General features: G+C 37.9%; 1 protein-coding gene across 3 annotated transcripts in view; it reads right to left on the bottom strand.

The window, feature by feature from the left end:
- The window catches only part of SEMA3C (semaphorin 3C), a 182,326-nt gene that overhangs the window by 22,206 nt on the left and 138,375 nt on the right, over nt 1-21,745 (bottom strand). For all 3 annotated transcript variants that reach the window (XM_038562836.1, XM_038562835.1, XM_038562834.1), the window contains one exon: nt 2,396-2,484. In XM_038562836.1, the coding sequence (XP_038418764.1) occupies nt 2,396-2,484 (89 nt within the window). The remainder of the gene's footprint in view (nt 1-2,395; nt 2,485-21,745) is intronic.

Consider the following 21,745-nt stretch of genomic DNA (forward strand, 5'->3'; position numbering starts at 1 on the left):
TTTCCACGGAGAGTTTACTCTTCTTGATGATAACACTAGCATAACTCACGTAACAGACCATAAGTAGTTAGCACATGATCAGAGTGACTCACATTTCTTTAAGAGCTTTCCATAACTTACATGTTTGGGTTTGTGTCAAACTCACTTAATGTTTTCTGATTATCAAAAAATGACATTTCAGCTTTAAAAATGAAGTTGTACAATATAGCATTTTTGCTCTCTTCAAGCGAACTCCAGAATAAGGTACTTTATGTTATTTTGGCCAGCCAAGTTGTCTGTATTGAATTGAATGAGGAAAAACTATTTTGTATATAATGCAATTTCAGTTAATCTAGTGAAACCATCAATTCCTTGATAAAGGAAGGCATAGAAAAAGCATTTGAATGTACATAGTTAACATCTTATAAGCACAATATTAACACACTAATCACAAAACCTTATGCCAAAGTGAGTCTAGCATTAAAAATTGCAAATGTAATAACATACTGGAAAATTTTCCAGAGTTCCTCAGATTTCATTTGGTTACATTTAAAAAATATTTCTTTACATTTAAAATGTATTCGCATAATCTGAAAAAATGCATCTTGATCACTTATATGCTTATAAATTCAATAATTTTGGTGACTGTGGGAACATGTGGGACCTAAGCAAAGCAACTTACTGAACAAGCAATAGTCTGCTCCTGGGAGTCCTCAAGTGCTAATTTTACTCAGATAAAGGCTGACTCTGGTCTTTTGATGTCCCTGGGTCATTTTGTTTGTTTGTTTTGTTTTGTTGTTTTTAGTTTTTATTTCATAATCAGAAACTTAACTCTGCAATCTAGCTAGACTTGGAAAGGAATAAGGAAAATACAGAACCCACAGAACTGCAGCCAAAGCATCAAGACTACAGGATCTTTCGAGCAGACTGGGGTAAAGGGGTGCTCCCCTGAGCTACAGAAGGAAGAGCCTAGTAGTTCAGAGAAAACAGGAGTCAAATTTAGTAGATTTGCCCACCATCAGCAATGGTGATCTTCCTGTTGGTCTTGCCGTTCTTGGACCTAAAGTGGTCCACGGCTTCCCTCATATTCCTGCCCTCTCTCACCTTGCCAAAGACCACATGCCTGTCATGCAACCGCTGAGTCTTGTCTGTGCAGATGAAAAACTGGAAACCGTTTGTGTTGGGCCTAGTATTTGCCACAGACAAGGTGCCAGGACCCATGTGCTTCAGATGAAATTCTCATCATCAAACTTTTCCCCATAGATGGACTTGCTGCCAGTGCCATCATGGTGTGTGAAGCCACCCACGCTGGCACATAAATCCTGGAATAATCCTGAAAAAGCGGCCATCTTTATAACCAAATCCTTTCTCCCCAGTGCTCAGAGCACTCAAGTTCTCTGCTGCTTTTGGAACTTTGCAAACAGCTTGAAGAAGATGCAGCCCAAGGGCTCAGGGTTCATCATGACGTCAAAGAACCCAGTGCTTTTGACCAAGGGCCGCGCGTCTGCCCTTGGGCCATTTCTTCTTAATTGATTTAGTTGGAAATAGTCTGGAATAGGATTGATTCCATGCCAAAGTATGTTTGCAACTCTAGTGGCTCCTCTGGCTGTGTTTTATCCATCTTTCCAAATGTTTATCAGAGAAATCACTTGAACTACAATGGCTTACATCTTAAGGAGAGAAGGGTGTGCATGACACCACAGATCTGCTTCCCCCCTTCCCCCCAGGTTATAGACACATGAGGAATAGGCACTCGGCACTGAGCAGGTGATGCCTTACAGGACTGAACTGCCCTGTGTGCCTTTTTGTTGGTATTGTGCATTGTTTAGCTTTCTTCTTCTTTTTGTTAAACCCAAATTTAAGAACAAAGGGAAGAACAAGGAAATCTGAAGCTCAGCAGAACATGAAATTTTGAGTGGTAAAGAGACATTTGTTTTATGTAACTTGAGTGACATTTGAGTTGAAAGCAATAAAACAAGAAAAAACAAAGCAGTTTTTCTTAAAATTCTTGCACAAAAAAAAATATGAGAAAGTTTATCTAACAATCAATAATGTAAAGCATTTGGGCTTCAGTGGGTTGTGAAGCAAATGATGAAAGCCCTTCGCCGGCAAATCTTTTAGACCTTGACCATAAGAACTCATTTATAAAAATAATGATGACCAAAATTCTTCGAGTTGTGATAATAGCTGAAAAAAATGAATCTTTTAATGTTAAGATAACTTGAAATGTTAAAAAAGGAAAACTTCAGAAATTATTTGTTCTGTATTTCTCATTTTATCTGGTGTTTCCTACCCTCAAAAACTTAGGATATTTATTTGATCTTTTATCAAATATTTTTTCCTCCCAAGTGGCCCTAAGATTAAAGATTTCCATCTATCATGCACGTTCTAAGATTAACAGAAGAGATGTTCAAACCTTAAAGACTTCTAACTCCTCCAGAATGAGCTCACCCCTGGCAGAGCTGTTAGCAGGAAGGACAACCACCTTTTGCACAGTGCCTCGATCTAAACCAAAAGAAAAAAAAACAAAAAACAAAAAACAATAAGATGCAGGAAAGAAAGATATTTAAACATATGACCACTGACTTAGCATTTAGAATACTACTTATGTACTATTTAGTCATTAAAAAGAGACTATATATTTAGCTATATTCCAAATCTCATATGTTTAAATTGAGATTATATATAATTCAAAATGAACTAGCAGGAACATCTTATATTTTGTAATTATTTGGTACAGTCATAACTATGAGAGAAGAAGGAGAAGACGAGTATGTCCAAGTGTCTTTTTTTTTTAAGATTTTATTTATTTATTCATAAGAGACACAGAGAGAGGCAGAGACACAGGCAGAGGGAGAAAGCAGGCTCCCTGCAGTGAGCCTGATGTGCGACTCAATCTCAGGACTCTAGGGTCATGCCCTGGGCCGAAGGCAGATGCTCAGCTACTGAGCCAGCCGGGTGCCCTTGTCCAATTGCCTTATAAAGTCATAAGTTCTGTTTCTGAACTATATGTGTATCCTTCAAATATTAATACATAATTTTAAGTTTGGCCCTTAAGAATATTACTTAAATCTCCAAACCAACATTATAAAGTGACACTCTCATGTTTTGGTTAACCTTGGCACATGATGATTTGATTATCTGAGAAAAAATATTATTACAAATGAATATTTATGGTAATTGTATTACAAACACTAGAATTAGAAACTTAGATTCGATCTGTAGCTGTGAGAGATTTCAAAGTAAAATGTTTTACCCACAATTTGAAATAATTTTCAAAGTAGAAATAGAACTATGGTCTCAGATCAATTGTGGACACCTATTCAAGAATAATTCCACTGTTTTTACATCTATACACACTCACTTGGGAAATTTTTTTGGATATTCTTAAAATTCAGGGAAAAATATAAAATTAGATGGTCCAAATAAACTTAAGCAAACACAAAAATTTACTTATAGTTCCAATGAGATTGCCAAAAACAGAGATGCCCAATAAATGAAATACAAGCGGAAAATATAATTTATGCCAGTATTTTTAATTAAGATAGTTTTACATGTCACATGAACATCTATCTTCTAGGCATGTAATTTTGCCACTCTACCAACCACGTACATTTTAGGCTTAAAGGAAACTAGTTGAGAATTGATGATGTGGGGTTAAAGTAAATGTGTAAATTATTTGATAAAGTAAAAATATATTTCCTCACCAAAATATGTTTCTATTATAATAATTAACAAGCTCTACCATAAATATCAAGTCATTACTTTTAAGTATGAGCATGTAACTATGAGTATATAATTTGGAAAGATGCATTATCATCAACAGATACTGGACCATGGTTAAATTCTGTTAAGAAATGTCAATAAGAGTTCATTTGAGAGATGCCTGGGCGGCTTAGTGGATTAAGCAACAGCCTCTTGATTTCCACTCGGGTCTTGATCTCAGGGTTGTGAGAATGAGACCCATGTTGGGCTCTATGCTGAGCATGGATTCTGCTTGGGATTCTCTGATTTCTCTCTGCCCCTACCCCCTGCCCCCTTCTTAATTCCTCTCTAAAATGAAAAAAAAAGGAAGAAAAGAAAGAAAGAAGAAAGAAAGAAAGAAAGAAAGAAAGAAAGAAAGAAAGAAAGAAAGAAAGCCTATTTCATGTTTACATTTTGTAAATGTATGAGCCTAACTGAAAGATTCAAAATAATTCTTATTTTCAAAGTAACTTCTACATCTAACATAGGGCTTGAACTTATGACCCCGAGATTAAGAGTCAGATGTGTTACTAACTAAGCCAGCCAGGTGTCCCTCAAAATAATTCCTAATAAAAAATAAACTCTACTTTAAAATGTCACCAACTAAAAAATTAAAACCTACTAAATAATAATAAACAGAAGAACAAGACTTAGATTTTTTGCCGAGAACAATTCCTAAACCCTATGAGGATAAAAAGTGCGTATCTGATATTAGAAGTTTCAAACTATGCTCTGTAACTTAAAATGCATTTCTTATCCCCTATTCAAAAGTAAATAAGAATCTCAGTATTGAAAGCGCTAGGTATAATTAAAACGCTTTGAAATGTCTCTTTTTTACTGATCAGCTTCCTTAGGATCAGCCCAGGTAACAATTTGTACTATTTTTCTTGTAAGATAAGTAATGCATGTATAAATTTGAAGGGAAAAAAACATTTGGGGATGTTGTGCAAGACACGTCACAGTTAAAATGGATGAATGTGGTTGCAGGTGTTCCCTAATTTCTATTAGCAATTCATCACCAAGAACCTTGGAAACGTCTAAGGAAATAAAATACATGAAAAGCCTTACATTGAAAGCTTTGAAATTATGACAGCTAGGGCAAGATCTGTGTCTTATTGTGTGTGCACTGTGTGTGTGCGCGCCTGTGTGCGTGTGTGTGAAGAACGAGGGCATAAAACCATCTTTGTCTTAGGTCATGTTATCATAAACATTATATTCTTTTCATTTCTTTTAAGAGGTCACAACAGAGTTTTATGGTTCCCTGCTGCAGTTTGTAAGGATCACCAGCACTCTCCGTGACAGCGGTGACCTGTGTCTTGAGCAGAGAATGAGCAGAAACTGTGTATGATCAGTTAAAATAAAACTGCAAGAAAAGGAATCTTGACTACAGGGATTCCCAAAGATAAAGCTATCAGCTCTGGGAAAAAAAAAAAAAAAAGTATTCTCAAATTAGACAACAGGCTCCTGTTTTTAACCTAATGTTTTAACTTAACTATGAGAGCAGTATTTCACACAAATCATCATTTCTTTTGAAAGAAGCAACAACAAACATACTTTATTCATGCCATTTATGAAATATTACCCCCCAAAGCAGCTATAAAAATGGACTAATAAAAAGATAATGCATTACTTGATTTTGACTCATTGCAAAAAAAGCAAGAACACTCCTTTTATTTATTGCTTGTCTTTCTATTCAGTTATTTTGTTTTGTTTTGTTTTGTTTTTTCTGGTAACGATGACTAGATTCCCCTTTATTTTAAGACCATCAAGGATAAAAATATATTTTTCTACCTAGTAAAACTGGATGTCAACTTATCTGAAACTCTTGCAAAAATATGTTACTTTCAGTATTGGTGACACTTCTACTTGAAAGTCAAGTTTAAATAAAACCATAGAAATGCAAAATCCCCAAATTGGAACACGTAAGTGTTGAATGCCTAGCATGTGCCTGGTTCTACAATAAAAAATGTGTCATTGAATTCTGACTTTCGCGGGGCGGGGCAAGCAGGTGCGGGGCAGGGGCCTCAGCTCAGCCCCCCACCCCACCCCCGCCCTCGGGCCACGCCGCCTGCACACCTGCCGGGCCGCCCGGGGGACACGCACCTGCTGCGGCCCAACCAGCTCGGAGGCTGCAAATGAATTGGGGGGGGGGGGGCGGGAGGAGCCGGGCTACGGGGGCGGAGCCGGGGACGGGAAAGCCCCGCCCCGAGGCCCAGGCAGCGGGAGCCGCGCTCAGCGGGGAGCCTGGCAGGACGCGGGCGCGGGGGGGGGGGGGCGCCCCCAGGTCCTGGGGTCACCAAGGGGGAGGGCAGGGGCGTTCGGTGGGGGGGACAGGGGCCTGCGGGGTCCAGAGCTCCCCCTGAGCCCAGCACCAGGCCGGGTGGGAGGCGGGGCATCTCCCCAGGTGCACACACCTGAGAGTCAGTACAGCAGCCTCCACCCCCCCCCCCCCCGCAAGACCCGCTAGAAAGACAGGGGAAGAGCCAGATGTGGACCCAGAAGCGCTAGAAAGCTCCAGGGGAAGGCGAGGGATTTACAGTTTATAGAACCAGAGGGTCCCCCTCTTTCTTTTTCCTTTTTTCAGTACAACTCACTTTTCTATCAGACTGTAAATTTCCAATTGTTTTTTCTCTTTTCCCACCTTAACTAGAATATTTTACCAGCTCTTTATTTTTAAGATTCTTCCTTTTTGACTTTCATATTTCTACAACTACAGGTCTTAGATATATTTTCCACATCTGGATTCCCTTCAACATACTCAATTTTGGGAGATATGCGAGATATGTTTTCTTTGTTTTGTGTTTTCTGTTTTCTCTGTCTCATTTGTTCTTCAATGGCGAAGTTAGTACCTTCTAAAACACGACCAGCACACACCCGGAACCCAGGGGAACACTGTTCTGGGTCACTATGGGAGATTATATTCTCTCTCCCTTCCCATTCTAAAAGGCCAAGAATCCCAAAGAAGAAGAGAAAAAAGAAAAAAAAAAAAAAGAAAAAAAAGGAGAAAAAAAGGCTCAGGGTTTCAGACTGGATAAACAGCAAGACCCATCTATATGCTGTCTAAAAGAGACTCATTTTAGACCTAAGGACACCACCAGCCTGAAAATGAAAGGTTGGAGAACCATTTACCATTCAAATGGTCCTCAAAAGAAAGCTGGGGTAGCAATCCTCATAACAGGTAAATTAAAGTTTATTCCAAAGACTGTAGTAAGAGATGAAGTGGGACACTATATCATACTTAAAGGATCTGTCCAACAAAAGGACCTAATAATCATGAATATTTATGCCCCTAATGTGGGAGATGACAAGTATATCAATCAATTAATAACCAAAGTAAAGACATACTTGGATAATAATACACTAATACTGGGAGACTTCAACATGGCACTTTCTGCAAATGACTGATATTCTAAGCACAATATCACCAAAGAAACAAGAGCTTTAAATGGTACACTGGACTGGATGGATTTTACGGGTATTTACAGAACTTTGCATCCAAATACAATTGAATACACATTCTTCTCAAGTGCACATTGAACTTTCTCCAGAATAGACCACATACTGGGTCACAAATCAGGTCTCAACTGATACCAAAAGATTGGGATTGTTCCCTGCATATTTTGAGGCCACAATGCTTTGAAACTAGAACTCAGTCACAAGAAGACATTTGGAAGAAACTCAAACACGTGGGGGTTAAAGAGCATCCTGATAAAAAATGAATGGGTCAACCAGCAAATTAGAGAAGAATTAAAAAGATTCATGGAAACTAATGAGAATGAAGATACAACCATTTGAAATCTTTGGGATACAACCATTTGAAATCTTTGGGATACAGCAAAAGCAGTCCTAAGAGGGAAATACATCACAATACAAGCCTCCCTCAAAAAGTTGGAAAAACTTCAAATACACAAGCTAACCTCCCACCTAAAGGAACTGGAGAAAGAACAGCAAGTAAAACCTATACCAATGGGCAGCCTGGGTGGCTCAGTGGTTTAGCACTGCCTTCAGCCCAGGGCATGATCCCGGAGTCCGGGATCGAGTCCCACTTCGGGCTCCCTGCATGGAGCCTGCCTCTCCCTCTGCCTGTGTCTGTGCCTCTCTCTCTTTCTCTCTCTCTCTCTCTCTCATGAATAAATAAATAAAATCTTAAAAAAAAAAAACCTACACTAAGCAGAATAAGAGAGTTAATAAAGATTCAAGCAGGACTCAATGAAATAGAGACCAGAAGAACTGTGGAACAGATCAATAAAACCAGAAGTTGGTTCTTTGAAAGGATGAGTAAGATAGACAAATCATTAGCCAGCCTTATTAAAAAGAAAAAAAGACTCAAATGAATAAAATCATGAATGAAAAAGGAGAGATCACAACCAATACCAAGGAAATACAAACAATTTTAAAAACATATTATGAGCAGCTATATGAGAATAAATTAGACAATCTAGAAGAAATGGATGCATTTCTGGAAAACCACAAACTACCACAATTGGAACAGGAAGACATAGAAAGCCTGAACAGGCCAATAACCAGGGAGGAAATTGAAGCAGTCATCAAAAACCTCCCAGACACAAAAGTCCAGGGTCAGATGGCTTTCCAGGGGAATTCTATCAACATTTAGAGAAGAAACAACACCTATTCTACTAAAGCTGTTCCGAAATATAGAAAAGGATGGAATATTTCCAAACTCGTTCTATGAGGCCACCATCACCTTAATTCCAAAACCAGACAAGACCCCATCAAAAAGGAGAATTATAGACAAATATCCCTTGATGAAAACAGATGCAAAAATTCTCACCAAGATACTAGCCAGTAGGATCCATCAGTACATTAAGAAGATTATCCACCATGACCAAGTGGGATTTATCCCCGGGATGAAAGGTTGGTTCAACACTCGTAAAGCAATCAATGTGATAGATCATATCAATAAGAGAAAAAAACAAGAACCATAGGATCCTCTCAATGGATGCAGAGAAAGCATTTGACAAAATACGGCATCCATTCCTGATCAAAACTCTTCAGAGCATAGGGATAGAGGGAACATTCCTCAGCACCTCAAAACCATCTATGAAAAGCCCACAGCAAATATCATTCTCAATGGGGAAACACTGGGAGCCTTCCCCCTGAGATCAGGAACACGACAGGGATGTCCACTGTCACCACTGCTATTCAGCATAGTACTAGAAGTCCTAGCCTCAGCAATCAGGCAACAAAAAAATAAAAAAGCATTCATATTAGCAAAGAAGAAGTCAAACTCTCCCTCTTTGCAGATGACATGACACTGTACATAGAAAACCCAAAAGACTCCACCCCAAGATTGCTAGAACTCATCCAGCCATGCAGCAGTGTGGCAGGATACAAAAATCAATGCCCAGAAATCAGTGGCATTTCTATATACTAACAATGAGACTGAAGAAAGAGAAATTAAGGAGTCAATCCCATTTATAATTGCACCCAAAAGCATAAGATACCTAGGAATAAACCTAACCAAAGAGGTAAAGGATCTATACCCTAAAAACTACAGAACGCTTCTAAAAGAAATTGAGGAAGACACAAAGAGATGAAAAAATATCCCATGCTCATGGATGAAAGAATTAACATTGTGAAAATGTCAATGCTACCCAGGGCAATGTACACATTCAATGCAATACCATGGAGTTTCTTCATAGAGTTGGAACAAATCATCTTAAGATTTGTGTGGAACCAGAAAAGACCTGAATAGCCAGGGGAATATTGAAAAAGAAAACCAGAGCCGGGGGCACCACAATGCCAGATTTCAGGTTGTACTACAAACTGTGGTCATCAAGACAGTGTGGTACTGGCACAAACACATAGATCAATGGAACAGAATAGAGAATCCAGAAATGGGCCCTCAGCTCTATGGTCAGCTAATATTCGACAGAGCCGGAAAGACTATCCACTGGAAAAAGGACAGTCTCCTCAATAAATGGTGCTGGGAAAATTGCACAGCCACATGCAGAAGAATGAAACTAGACCATTCTCCTACACCAGACACAAAGATAAACTCCAAATGGATGAAAGATCTAAATGTGAGACAAGAATCCATCAAAATCCTAGAGGAGAACACAGGCAACACCCTTTTTGAGCTTAGCCACAGCAACTTCTTGCAAGATACATCCATGAAGGCAAGGGAAACAAAAGCAAAAATGAATTATTGGGCCTTAGGATAAAAAGCTTCTGCACAGCAAAGAAACAGTCAACAAAACTAAAAGACAGAATGGGAGAACATATTTGTAATGATATATCAGATAAAGGGCTAGGATCCACGATCTATAAAGAACTTATTAAACTCAACACCCAAGAAACAAACAATCCAGTCATGAAATGGGCAGAAGACATGAACAGACATTTCACCAAAGCAGACCTACACGTGGCCAATAAGCACATGAGGAAATGCTCCGCATCACTGGCCATCAGGGAAGTACAAATCAAAACCACAGTGAGATCCCACCTCACACCAGTGAGAATGGGGAAAATTAACAAGACAGGAAACAACAAGTGTTGGAGAGGATGCGGAGAAAGGGGAACCCTCTGCACTGTTGGTGGGAATGTGCACTGGTGCAGCCACTCTGGAAAACTGCGTGGAGGTTCCTGAAAGAGTTAAAAAAATAGAGCTACCCTATGACCCAGCAATTGTACTGCTGGGGATTTACCCCAAAGAGAGAGATGCAGTGAAATACTGGGACACCTGCACCCCAATGTTTATAGCAGCAATGTCCACAATAGCCAAACTGTGGGAGGAGCCTTGGTGTCCAGCGACAGATGAATGGATAAGGAAGATGTGGTCTACGCATACAGTGGGATATTCCTCAGCCATTAGAAACGACAATTCCCCACCATTTGCTTCGACATGGATGGACCTGGATTATGCTGAGTGAAATAAGTCAATTGGAGAAGGACAATCATCATATGGTTTCACTCATATGGGGAATATAAGAAATAGTGAAAGGGATTATAGGGGAAAGGAGAGAAAATGAGTGCGAAATATCAGAAAGGGAGACAGAACATGAGAGACTCCTAACTCTGGGAAACGAACAAGGGGTAGTGGAAGGGAGGTGGGCGAGGGGTTGGGGTGCCTGGGTGATGGGCACTGAGGGGGGGCACTTGACAGGATGAGCACTGGGTGTTATAATATTATGTTGGCAAATCGAACTTCATAAAAAATATACAAAAAAATTCTGACTTTCAAGAAAATAAATATCCACTTTAATCCTTTACTCTTCCACATTTAGGCATGTACTAGTACTTTATGAGCTAGTATTTCTGCAGAGCTCTTCATTACACTGGTTTAATTTTCATCAGTGCATCACTAATATATATGTTCTTTTTTTAAAGATTTATTTACTTATTCATGATAGAGAGAGAGAGAGAGAGAGAGAGAGAGGTAGACACACAGGAGGAGGGAGAAGCAGGCCCCACACAGGGAGCCCGATGTGGGATTTGATCCCGGGACTCCAGGATCGTGCCCTGGGCCAAAGGCAGGTGCCAAACCACTGAGCCACCCAGGGATCCCCTATATGTTCTTATTAGAATTCCATGTACTAAAGTTTTTATATGCATGATTAGAATAGTCATTCAAATATGTGGATTTAAATATGAATACAATAGCCTTAAATCTTTGTGGCATTGTCAATCATCACTTTTAACCATGGTTAATTTAGGTTTTATGAGACATTGAATTTATGAATTTTGGAAGCTTTTTTTGTTCAAATAATTTGTAAATACAAAAAACAGAGTTGTTTGTGTCTTCCTCAAACGATTACAAATGAGGAATTCTCAATTTTGTGCTAAGACCACCTCTAATAATTAGCCTAGTTTTCTGAAAAAAAGATAATTGTCTAAAAAATGGACAACACACTCCTTACATTGAAGAAGAATCTCAATCTAACATAATCTCATCTATAATATCACTACAATTTTATTATCTGAGATCATTCACAAGTCAGCAAAAGGTTGAAAACTTTCTTTTTCAGTTAAATCTACCTCCCTGTCTCTTGTATTGATTGGCCTTTCTTCTATAGCTACCAAAAATATATTGAGTCTCTTTTTTACATTCCTTAATGTTTACCTTTATAATCTCTTCCTGTGGTCTAAGCATCAGCATTCTCTTCAAGTATATTTATTAAAATTCAAAACCAAACATTTTGCCTGCCATTCTCTGGAAAGTGTGCAATTTGGCATTATCCTATTTAAAATGTGGACAGAATTGTAGATGATTATGCTCTTATTTTACCAAATGCCAGGCCTCACTGAAACTGGACTATTTAAAAGACACGGCAATAGTTCTAGCAATTGACCTCACACATGTCAGAATGGCTACAATCAAAAACACAAGAAAAAAGTGTTGGCAAGCACATGGAAAAAAACAAAACCTCATGTAGTTGGCAGGAATGCAACTGGTGCAGCCACTGTGGAAAATAGTATGGAGGTTCCCGAAAAGTTAAAAATAAAACTACCCTATGATCCAGCAATCACACTACTGGGCATTTACCCAAAAAATACAAAAACACTAATTCAAAGAGATACATTCACCCCTATGTTTATTGCAGCATTATTTACAATAGCCAAGATATGGAAGGAGCCAAGGGTCCATCAAGTAATAAATGGGTAAAGATGAGGTGGTGTATATATACAATGGAATATTACTCAGCCATAAAAGGGAATGAAATCTTGCCATTTGCCACGACATAGATGGAGCTAGAAAGTATTGTGCTAAGTGAAATAAGCCAGTCAGAGAAAGACAAACACCATATGATTTCACTCATATGTGGAATTTAAGAAACAAAACAAACGAGCACTGGGGGGGATAAAAAGAGGGAAGCAAACCAAGAAACAGACTCTTAACTACAGAAAATAAACTCTTGGTTACCAGAGGGGAGGTTGGTGGGGGGGGGGGGATGGGTTGAAATAGGGGATGCGGAATAAAGAGTACACATATCACGATAAGCATCGAGTAATGCAGAGGATGACTGATTACTATAGACTACTGTACACTTTAATATAACCCTGCATGTTAACTAGACTGGAGTTAAACAGTAAAAAGGATAGTTCTAGTATTTGATCAACAATTTAGGTGATTGTTCAGGATCTGTAGTACTTGGGGGCTCAGGAACCAATATCACACTAGTGTACACCACTCATTTACAAGGCTGTACTCTGCATGTCTCTATATTTCTGCTTTTGTTATAAACTGCTGATTCTCACATAGCATACTTCAGTCCAGATTTTGAAGACATAGGTTAAATCTGATCCAATTTAATCACGACTAAGGCACGGCATATACTAGTACTTTAAGATTGATCAATTGTCAATGCATAAGCATCATTTCCATCAGTTGTGGCACCAGGAAAGAGCCAATATATAGGTTGCTGCTGCTCCCTAAGTGGCCCATGTTAATGGGATAGTCACTCTCAAAATGCTGTCATGGTAGACACCTGTAGCTTTTTTTTTTTTTTTTTTTCAAGACATACGAATCCTTCTCTTTCTCATATAGAAAATACTCCTGAGGTATCCCTGGGCTGTATCATTCACTGCTAAGTGACTAAGTTGACTCAGGTTGTTTCCCACACATTTTCACTCCCTGATTCAACTAGAAGTCACTGAATGCCTGCAGTGTGTCAGGCAGTATATCCAGTACGGATGCAAAAATAAATAGGCACAGCACTCAAGAGTTTACAGTCTAGAATTTATGGCTTTTTGAGTAGTGTGTTCCCATTAAAATGTTAGTCATTGAAAGATATACATTCCAGAATGTCCATAAAGCTCCTGAGTAGTTATGTCCACATAAAGCAATCTCTGTACCTTTTAGTTTGAAGATGATAATACAGTTACCAAATGTCTTCCTTCTGAGGGTAGTGAGACTGGCATTCCTTACATGTACTCAATATATAAATCCTTTCTTTTTTTTAAGATTTTATTTATTTATTCATGAGACAAACACACACACACACACACACACACACACACACACAGAGGCAGAGAGAGAAGCAGCCTCCCTGCAGGGAACCCGATGCAGGACTCGATCCCAGGGCCCTGGGATCATGACCTGAGCTGGAGCCAGATGTTCAATCACTGAGTGACCCATGCACCCACATCTTTTTATTGTTTTGTAGAATTTGGGGTATTGCCTTTTATTTCCTTGGGATAAGCCCTACACCCACAACATATTCACAGTGAAGCCAAGTATCCTTCTCTTTCCCTTAAGCCTCAGTTTGCTTATGTGTAAATATAAATAATAATTGTATCTTTTGTAATGGATATCATTTTCCAAGGCCTACCCGAATCACGTCCCATTCTTTTGGTAATAACACCCTGAGGACGTCTTTTGGAAACATGTCTCTCATTCTCACTCTATATGGTTAAGAAACCGTTTGCATCACTCTTCTAGCTCCAGGGAGATACCATGACTTAGGCCTGTGCACTAAGAGCATCCCTTTGCCCTGGTGATTCATGCCTGCATGGGCACAAAAACAAATCAGGGCCCAGCCTTCCCCGGGAATTAGATATTTGGGAGCCTCCTTCTTTCTGAGATCAGGGCTATGAAAGTAAATCCCAATGAGCAGGACCATCCCTCCCAGCACATGCAGACACTTTCTTTGAGAATCAATAATACAGAGGAAAACTGAACTGATAGTGAGATAAATTTCTGACATCATTTTAGCACAAATTCAGCTATGCCTGAGGCTGCCTCCTCCTACATTTCCCAGTTGAACGCACACACTAAATATTATTTTTTTAAAACTAGATTAAGAAAGGTGTATGTTCACTTCCAGGTAAAAGAGTTCTGACTAATAAAAACTAAATGAGTAATATATGGAAATTGCTTAGCATGATGTCTGATACATAGTACACCCTCAAGTTGTATTTTTTTATTTATAGCTCGACCATCTACTAAATTTTTTTTTAATTTATTTATGATAGTCACAGAGAGAGAAAGAGAGGCAGAGACATAGGCAGAGGGAGAAGCAGGCTCCATGCACCGGGAGCCCGTCGTGGGATTCGATCCCGGGTCTCCAGGATCGTGCCCTGGGCCAAAGGCAGGCGCCAAACTGCTGCGCCACCCAGGGATCCCTACTAAATTTTTTTAGAAAGATTTTATTTATTCATGAGAGACACACACACACAGAGGCAGAGACACAGGCAGAGGGAGAAGCAGGCTCCATGCAGGGAGCCCGACGTGGGACTCGATCCCAGGTCTCCAGGATCAGGCCCTGGGCTGAAGGCGGCGCTAAACCACTGAGCCCCCTGGGCTGCCCTACTAAAATTTTGACATTATTGGAATCATCATTTTTTTGGACCCCAATTTTCTCATCTGTGAGATATAAAAAAGAGTTATATCTTGAGTATATTGTAGCACTAAGACATGAATGGAGAAGGGTAAGTTTTATAAGTGCTTTGCGTGCTATAAGCCTATATACAAAGATGGCATAGTAGACTCCCTAACCTACATTAGTAATTTCAGTTTTGTTTGTTTCATTGAATCTTTAAAGAAAATCCCCAGACAAGCTTTCTTTCCTGCCTTATACATTTTATACCACCCAGTATTTTTTTTCTAATACAAGGAATCATAGCAATATTATCCTTAACCCTTTCCATGGTCTCCAGACAAAACAGCTTGCGTTTATAGCACAGTAAATGTTGGCTGCCTCAAGCAGGTGATCAAATGGAGCTCATCACCCCCAGTTCATTAGAATAGTCATCGGTATATCTGTCAGCTGAGTCTCATTTAAACTATAATCCTTAGGGGGTTTCACTGGACATTGCTGTGCCAAACTGTCTGCTTGCCACTGGTCACCTGGGGACGTAGGGGAACACTGCCTTCTTAATTAGATCTAGTCAGAGCCTTCCTCCAGTTGCTAATCTGTAAAAATATTCTAGTCAGGGGTGGCTTCGTAGGCCTAAGACCTGTGCAATCACACAAGTTCCTGCAGTAAGAGACCCGTGCTCAGTTTCCTTCTCTATTGTTACCTCTTGGAAATTCTTAGTAACTTTAAACAAGTGACTCTGAATTTTCAGCTTGCACCAGGCTCTGCAAATTATGTAGTCAATCTGATCCTAGGTTTTGGTAATTAATAGGAAATTTTACCAGCTAACAAGTGGCCTTATTCAACTTAGTAAAAACAAAACATAAACTTCAAAGTCATGTACTCAACACATTCTTCTTTTTCCCTCTGTCTTCACCATGGTGCCCCTAGATGTCACCTAAGCAGCACTAACTAGGATTTCAGAGGCAAATTATTGTGGGAAAGTCAGTTGTAGTATTTATTAATAAAATTAGTATTAAAAAAGATAAAATCAGTATATTTGTTAAGTGACAATTTTTCCTTCATTGTAATTTTCTGAACCAATTTATTAAAATAGAAGCAATATAATTAAAGCCAAAACAAGCAAACAAACCACCAAACCCCTGCAATAACTCTGTGTGACAAATGAATGCATGAAGGCTTTATAGATAAATGAGGGAAGAATGGACATCCTACATGATAAGTTTCTAAAATTAGATCTTTCCAGTTGGCTGCCTCGTTTCATGTTAGTTAAAATATGTATTCAAAACATTTTTCCTGTTAGTTTATCAAACTGCTGCTACATTCTTTTAAATGTATTTTTTTAATTTGAGAATAAAACTTAATAATAAATTTATAATGTTCATTAATGGTTTACCAAATATACTTTTAAAAGGGTAATTCTATTCATGAATGTTGCCTTTTAACAACAACAAAAGAAATATTTCTAAAAGAGGTCAGTTAGCACAATTTCTCACACTTAGCAGAGCTTTTCACACTCAGTAAGTAATTTAAGGGCTGTGATGTTGACAACCCTCAGCTTCACCCTTCAGGGTAGTTAGAGCCCCACTTGGCCATCAAAGGCATCTCAGTGTCTCTATTTGAGGGGAGGCCCTTGGAAGGGCAGTATCAACAAATGCTATCTATTCAGCATCTCCTGAAGTGTGATAGTGTTAAAAAGTTTGTAGGGTCAAGTAAATTTGAATAGTACTAGGTTAACCTAAGTTAAAGAGGTTTCTGTGCTGTTTGCTGAAGAGCCTGTCAGAGTTGTTAAAATACTTTTCTGTATTGTGAAGAAAATATAGAATTCAGGGACTTTCAAGTTTATTTGCTGATACCATTCATTTCATTTCACTCCCAAGAGCCTAATAACATCCATCTTTATTTAGAGATCATGTTCTATTGAACATTTCTCAAAATGAGGTGTTCAAACTATGTCACTCAATATCACCTAGGGAGTTAAAATTTAGGTGTTGGGGTTCCATGTCAGACCACAGACTTAAAAATTTTAAAGGGTTATTTTTATTTTTTTTTATTTTTTTTTTTAAGATTTTATTTATTTATTCATGATAGTCACACAGAGAGAGACAGAGAGGCAGAGACACAGGCAGAGGGAGAAGCAGGCTCCATGCACCAGGAGCCCGATGTGGGATTCGATCCCGGGTCTCCAGGATCAGCCCCGGGCCAAAGGCAGGCGCCAAACCGCTGCGCCACCCAGGGATCCCTAAAGGGTTATTTTTAAATAAACTTTACAGAAGAAATACAATTCTGCTCACATATTTTAATATCACAGATGAATTATAATGATTCTTTGTAAACTATTTTGTTTCCCAGTAGTTATTTATATTTGTCAAAGAAGAGATTACAAAATCAGGTTTTTATATATCTGTTAATTTTAAATTTTCTTTCTGCTTAAGTTAACTAAAATAATGTTTTCTACTAATGTATAAAACCAATAACTTATTTGGAATGTACTAAAATACTTTGGGAGAGTCTCCAAGCAAAAGTATAACAAACAGTTTCAGACATTATAAGAATTGTATTATATATTATATATATTATATATATTAATATATATATATAAATCACACGTATGATTTGTGTTTATATGAAAACTACATATATATTTTAAAGTATATGGGGGGAGGGAAGGGAGCCAAGGGATGGACATCTTGTCATTTTTTCCTTTTTTTTTCTTTGAATAAATGTCACTTTTTGAGGCAAAAGAAAAAAATATATGTGTGTGTGTATATTTATGTGTATATATATATTATATATGAAATCACAAAAATACCCACTTACTCTGCAAATCTTAAAATAATGATAAAACCTAGGTGGCATGGTTATATAGATATAGCGGTTTTCAAACACTTGGTGGAAAATTCATTCCAAAACATCTTTCTGGAGGGCAATGTGGCAGTTGGCCATGATGAAGTAGCTAATACTGGAACAGCCTTCCTGCAGTAAACAACTCTAAAACTGACAAACTACGTGAAGTAATTCTTTCTAGATAATGGATAATAGCACATGACTAAAAGAAGAAAAACTTACAAGGTAAGCTCCATGATTGCCCCACTTTCTGCCTGGCACAATTCCCTAACAGAGGTGCAAAGAGGTGCTGTCCAAGTAGCACATGGTGGTCCCACTGAGATGAGAAGACAGATGTGAGAATTGGGGGCAACAGAAACAAATTAATTGAGTGTCATATAGTATCAGAGAGACAAAGATGTCTCTTCCAGAAAAGGAAGTCCATGTGGAAATCCCCTGTGAATCTGTTGCTGATTCCTGGGATACATATTTGCAGGATAGGACCACCCAAGGCCTAACAGATGCAGCTGCTACAGGGAGAATAGGATAGATAAATTATAGTTTCAACAGTTGTGGGGAAGAGCAATTCTAGGTGAAGTGGGAGTTCTGGCACAACAGAGCACACACATCTCATTAACACCTTGTTAAAACTCCTGGCATTCCGCTGACATGAAAAGCCTGAGCCTATAAGATTAAGTGCCATGTTTTAGAATAAGATTTAACTTTAGGGCTGTCCTAAGGAAACTTGTAGCCAAGACCTGATAAGACACACAAGGGAGAGGGTTTAGAGTTTGAGTCCTGCTAAATTAGGGTGACTTACCTTGACCACAAGACTTTAACAAAGAGTAAAACAAGTCTAAACACGTTCTACATGAACAGCTCATAACTGTCTGCTATAACAAGAATGAACACTCTTCAGGGGAAGATAACAGAACTTAAAGTAAAGCCAAGGTATTATCTGTATATGGTCCAGTATTCAACAACAACAAAATTATCATACATAGAGAGAGAGATGGTGAGAAAATGTGTGGTTAATTGTCAACAAGAAAAAGAAAAATTCAGATGTTTTAAACCTTGCAAATGACAACTTGAAAGTAGCTATTATAGCTACAGAAATATGTTGAAAATATTGAAAAGAAATTCAGAAATTGAACACCAATAAAAAATAAATAAAAAAAAAAGAAATTCAGAAATGAAAGGAAAATAGGGTCTTAATGAATTAATAGAAAAACTCAGCAAAGAAATAAAAATGATATAAATGGATAGTTGACAACTAAAATAAAATAGACTTAGTCGTTGGGATTGAAAGAGAGGCCACGACTTGAAACCAGAGCAATAGACATTATCCAGTTGCAAGAACACAGAAAAAAGAAAAAATAATTGAAGAAAGTGAACAAATTCTTTTGGACATGTATGGCATTATCAGTCAGTCTAATATATGTGCCAAGTAGAGCTCTGAAAGGAGAGCAGGGAGGGATTGGGGAAGAACACATATATGAAGAAATAATGCCTGAAAATTTCCCAAGTTTGATGAAAAACATTATGTTGCATATATAGGAATGCAGTGAGATCCAGGATAAAAAGAGATAAAAAGATCCACCCCAGGCTCATTATATTTAAACTTGACAACAAAAGCTATAGAAAAAAACAGGGAGAAAAAAAAAACCAACAGAGAAAAAAGATGTTTATGTCACAAGAACAAGAAACATCAAAATTGACGATATTTTATTAGGAATCATGAAGGCCAGAAGATAAATGGGATGACTTTTTTAAATGCCAAAAGGAAAAATAAAATAAAATTAAAAGGAGTTAACCCAGCATTCTACATCCAGTGAAAATATTCTTTAAAAATGAAGACAAAATCAGCCATTCTTTAGATAAATAAAATCTGTGAGAAGTTGTTGCCTGCAGACCTCCTGTATTTGAAGAAATATTAAAGAATGTATTTTAGTCTAAAGGGAAATAATACAAAATGGAAACTCAGGTTTATAGGAAGAACAAAGACAACCAGATATGACCCTCAATCTAGCAGAGCTGATTGAGGTGCAAATATCTTTTTGAACTTCAGTTGCCATTTGTGAATTGGACAATAGTTGACAGAAGGACAAAAAGGATTCCTGCTCCCTGCTAAGGAGAACAGAGCCCAACACTCCAAAGAAAGAAGCTAGAGCCCAAGTGAAACCACATCTAAAGCCACCCTACCATTGTTTTTCAGTTTTGTGAACCAATAAATCTTTACTCGAAAGCAAACAATATTTCTTAGAATCTTAAGTGCCAGTAAAATAAAATGCTCCCCTCCCCCCAATAAGCCAGACAGAGCCATTGGTGATATCTTACTGAGTGAAAACATAGTATGTGTCTATGGTATGAACCCTTTATATCAGCAGGAAATACACTCTATTTTTAATGGAGGCCCATTCTCTTTTTTCTGCAACTCTAATTTTCAATTTATTTTTTTCTTTAAATTCCTTTGGTGGTAAAATCTGTCCTGACTTGAACTAATTTGGTCACAAATCCTGACCTGCACTTACTTCAGGCTATTTATGGTTTTTTTATTTATTACACTTTGTTTGAAGATTCCTGTCTCACTGCAGAGACAGTACTATGTGTTTCACGGGGTGTGGTCCAAGGTTCTGCAAGCCATTTTGCCTAATACATAGGCAAAAATTACCTTTTTCTATTCAAGTACTTCTGAAGGCTGAAATACAGTTGGTTTCAAGTAGAGAATATAAATTAGAATGGTTTTTTCTTTTTTCTTTTTCTGTTCATTGGTTTCTTGATTAAAAATAAGCATATGTAAGTTGAGCTATGAAAGAATAATTTAAGAGGTATCATGAAGCAAAGCTGTGCCGTCTGATGGTTCTCTTTCTGCACTGAGCTCTCATGAGTGTTGCTCTTAACAGCCCAGTTAATGGCAGTTCCCACATCACTATTGAGAAAGAAAATACACCAACCTGCTTCCACCAACCTGCAGAAGCATCTCTGTTTCCATTGTATCCATTCTGGTTTTACACTTGCCATTGGGATAAACGAGCAAATCTGCTTCGTGTAATCCTCTTTATTTCTCTATAAAATGTGGTCATACCTTATATACCTGACAAGGCTGTTCAAGATCAAAGGAGAGAGCCTCTGTGAACCTTCCTTGTAAACTCTACAGAGAATATAACTAATTTTACTCTCCATGCTCTGAAATTATCTTTCGTTATTCCCACTCTTCGTGACATATATTATTTACTATTCTTATATACCAGTATTTTGCTTTTATCTATAATTTCCATACAAAAGAAATGCCATCTACATGAGCAGCTTCACCTATTACCTTAGTTAGATTTTTTTCCTCTCTCTTCTTTTTCCAATGCAGTGTACTCAAATTTAAGAAATACTGAAAACAATTATACACATATTATTCTCTTGACTGTTTCCTCCCACAAAGGTAGTAAGTCTATGAAAAGAGAGGCCTTTTTGTGCTTTGTTCACTGCTTATGTCTAGTGAATAGGAGAGTATCAGGATTCATAATAGGAATTCAAGAATATTTATGTGTAGACATATATACTTGTATATATTTATATTCATAGCCATATATGATTGATTTCAATAAATATATATCTACTATGTAGATACAAGTATTCAAGTACCTGCTGAATATTTACTAACTGCTAGGCGGTACATTCAGGGTTTTACATATATCATCTCAATCTTTGATATATGTTCATAAAGTAGGAACAATTAAGAAACTAAGGTTTAGAGATGTTATAGAATTTGCTTGAGGTCATAACACCAACAAGTGAAAGAAGGCAGGATTTAAACCTAGATCCTTTGAAGTCAAAGCCTGTTCCCTAATTCTTAGTCTAGAATCATCCAAGTGACATGAGAAACAAAGGCAGAAGGAAATATAGATAAAATTAAATGAGAAATT

Source organism: Canis lupus, chromosome 18 (assembly GCF_011100685.1).
Source record: "Canis lupus familiaris isolate Mischka breed German Shepherd chromosome 18, alternate assembly UU_Cfam_GSD_1.0, whole genome shotgun sequence".
Lineage (NCBI taxonomy): Eukaryota > Metazoa > Chordata > Mammalia > Carnivora > Canidae > Canis > Canis lupus.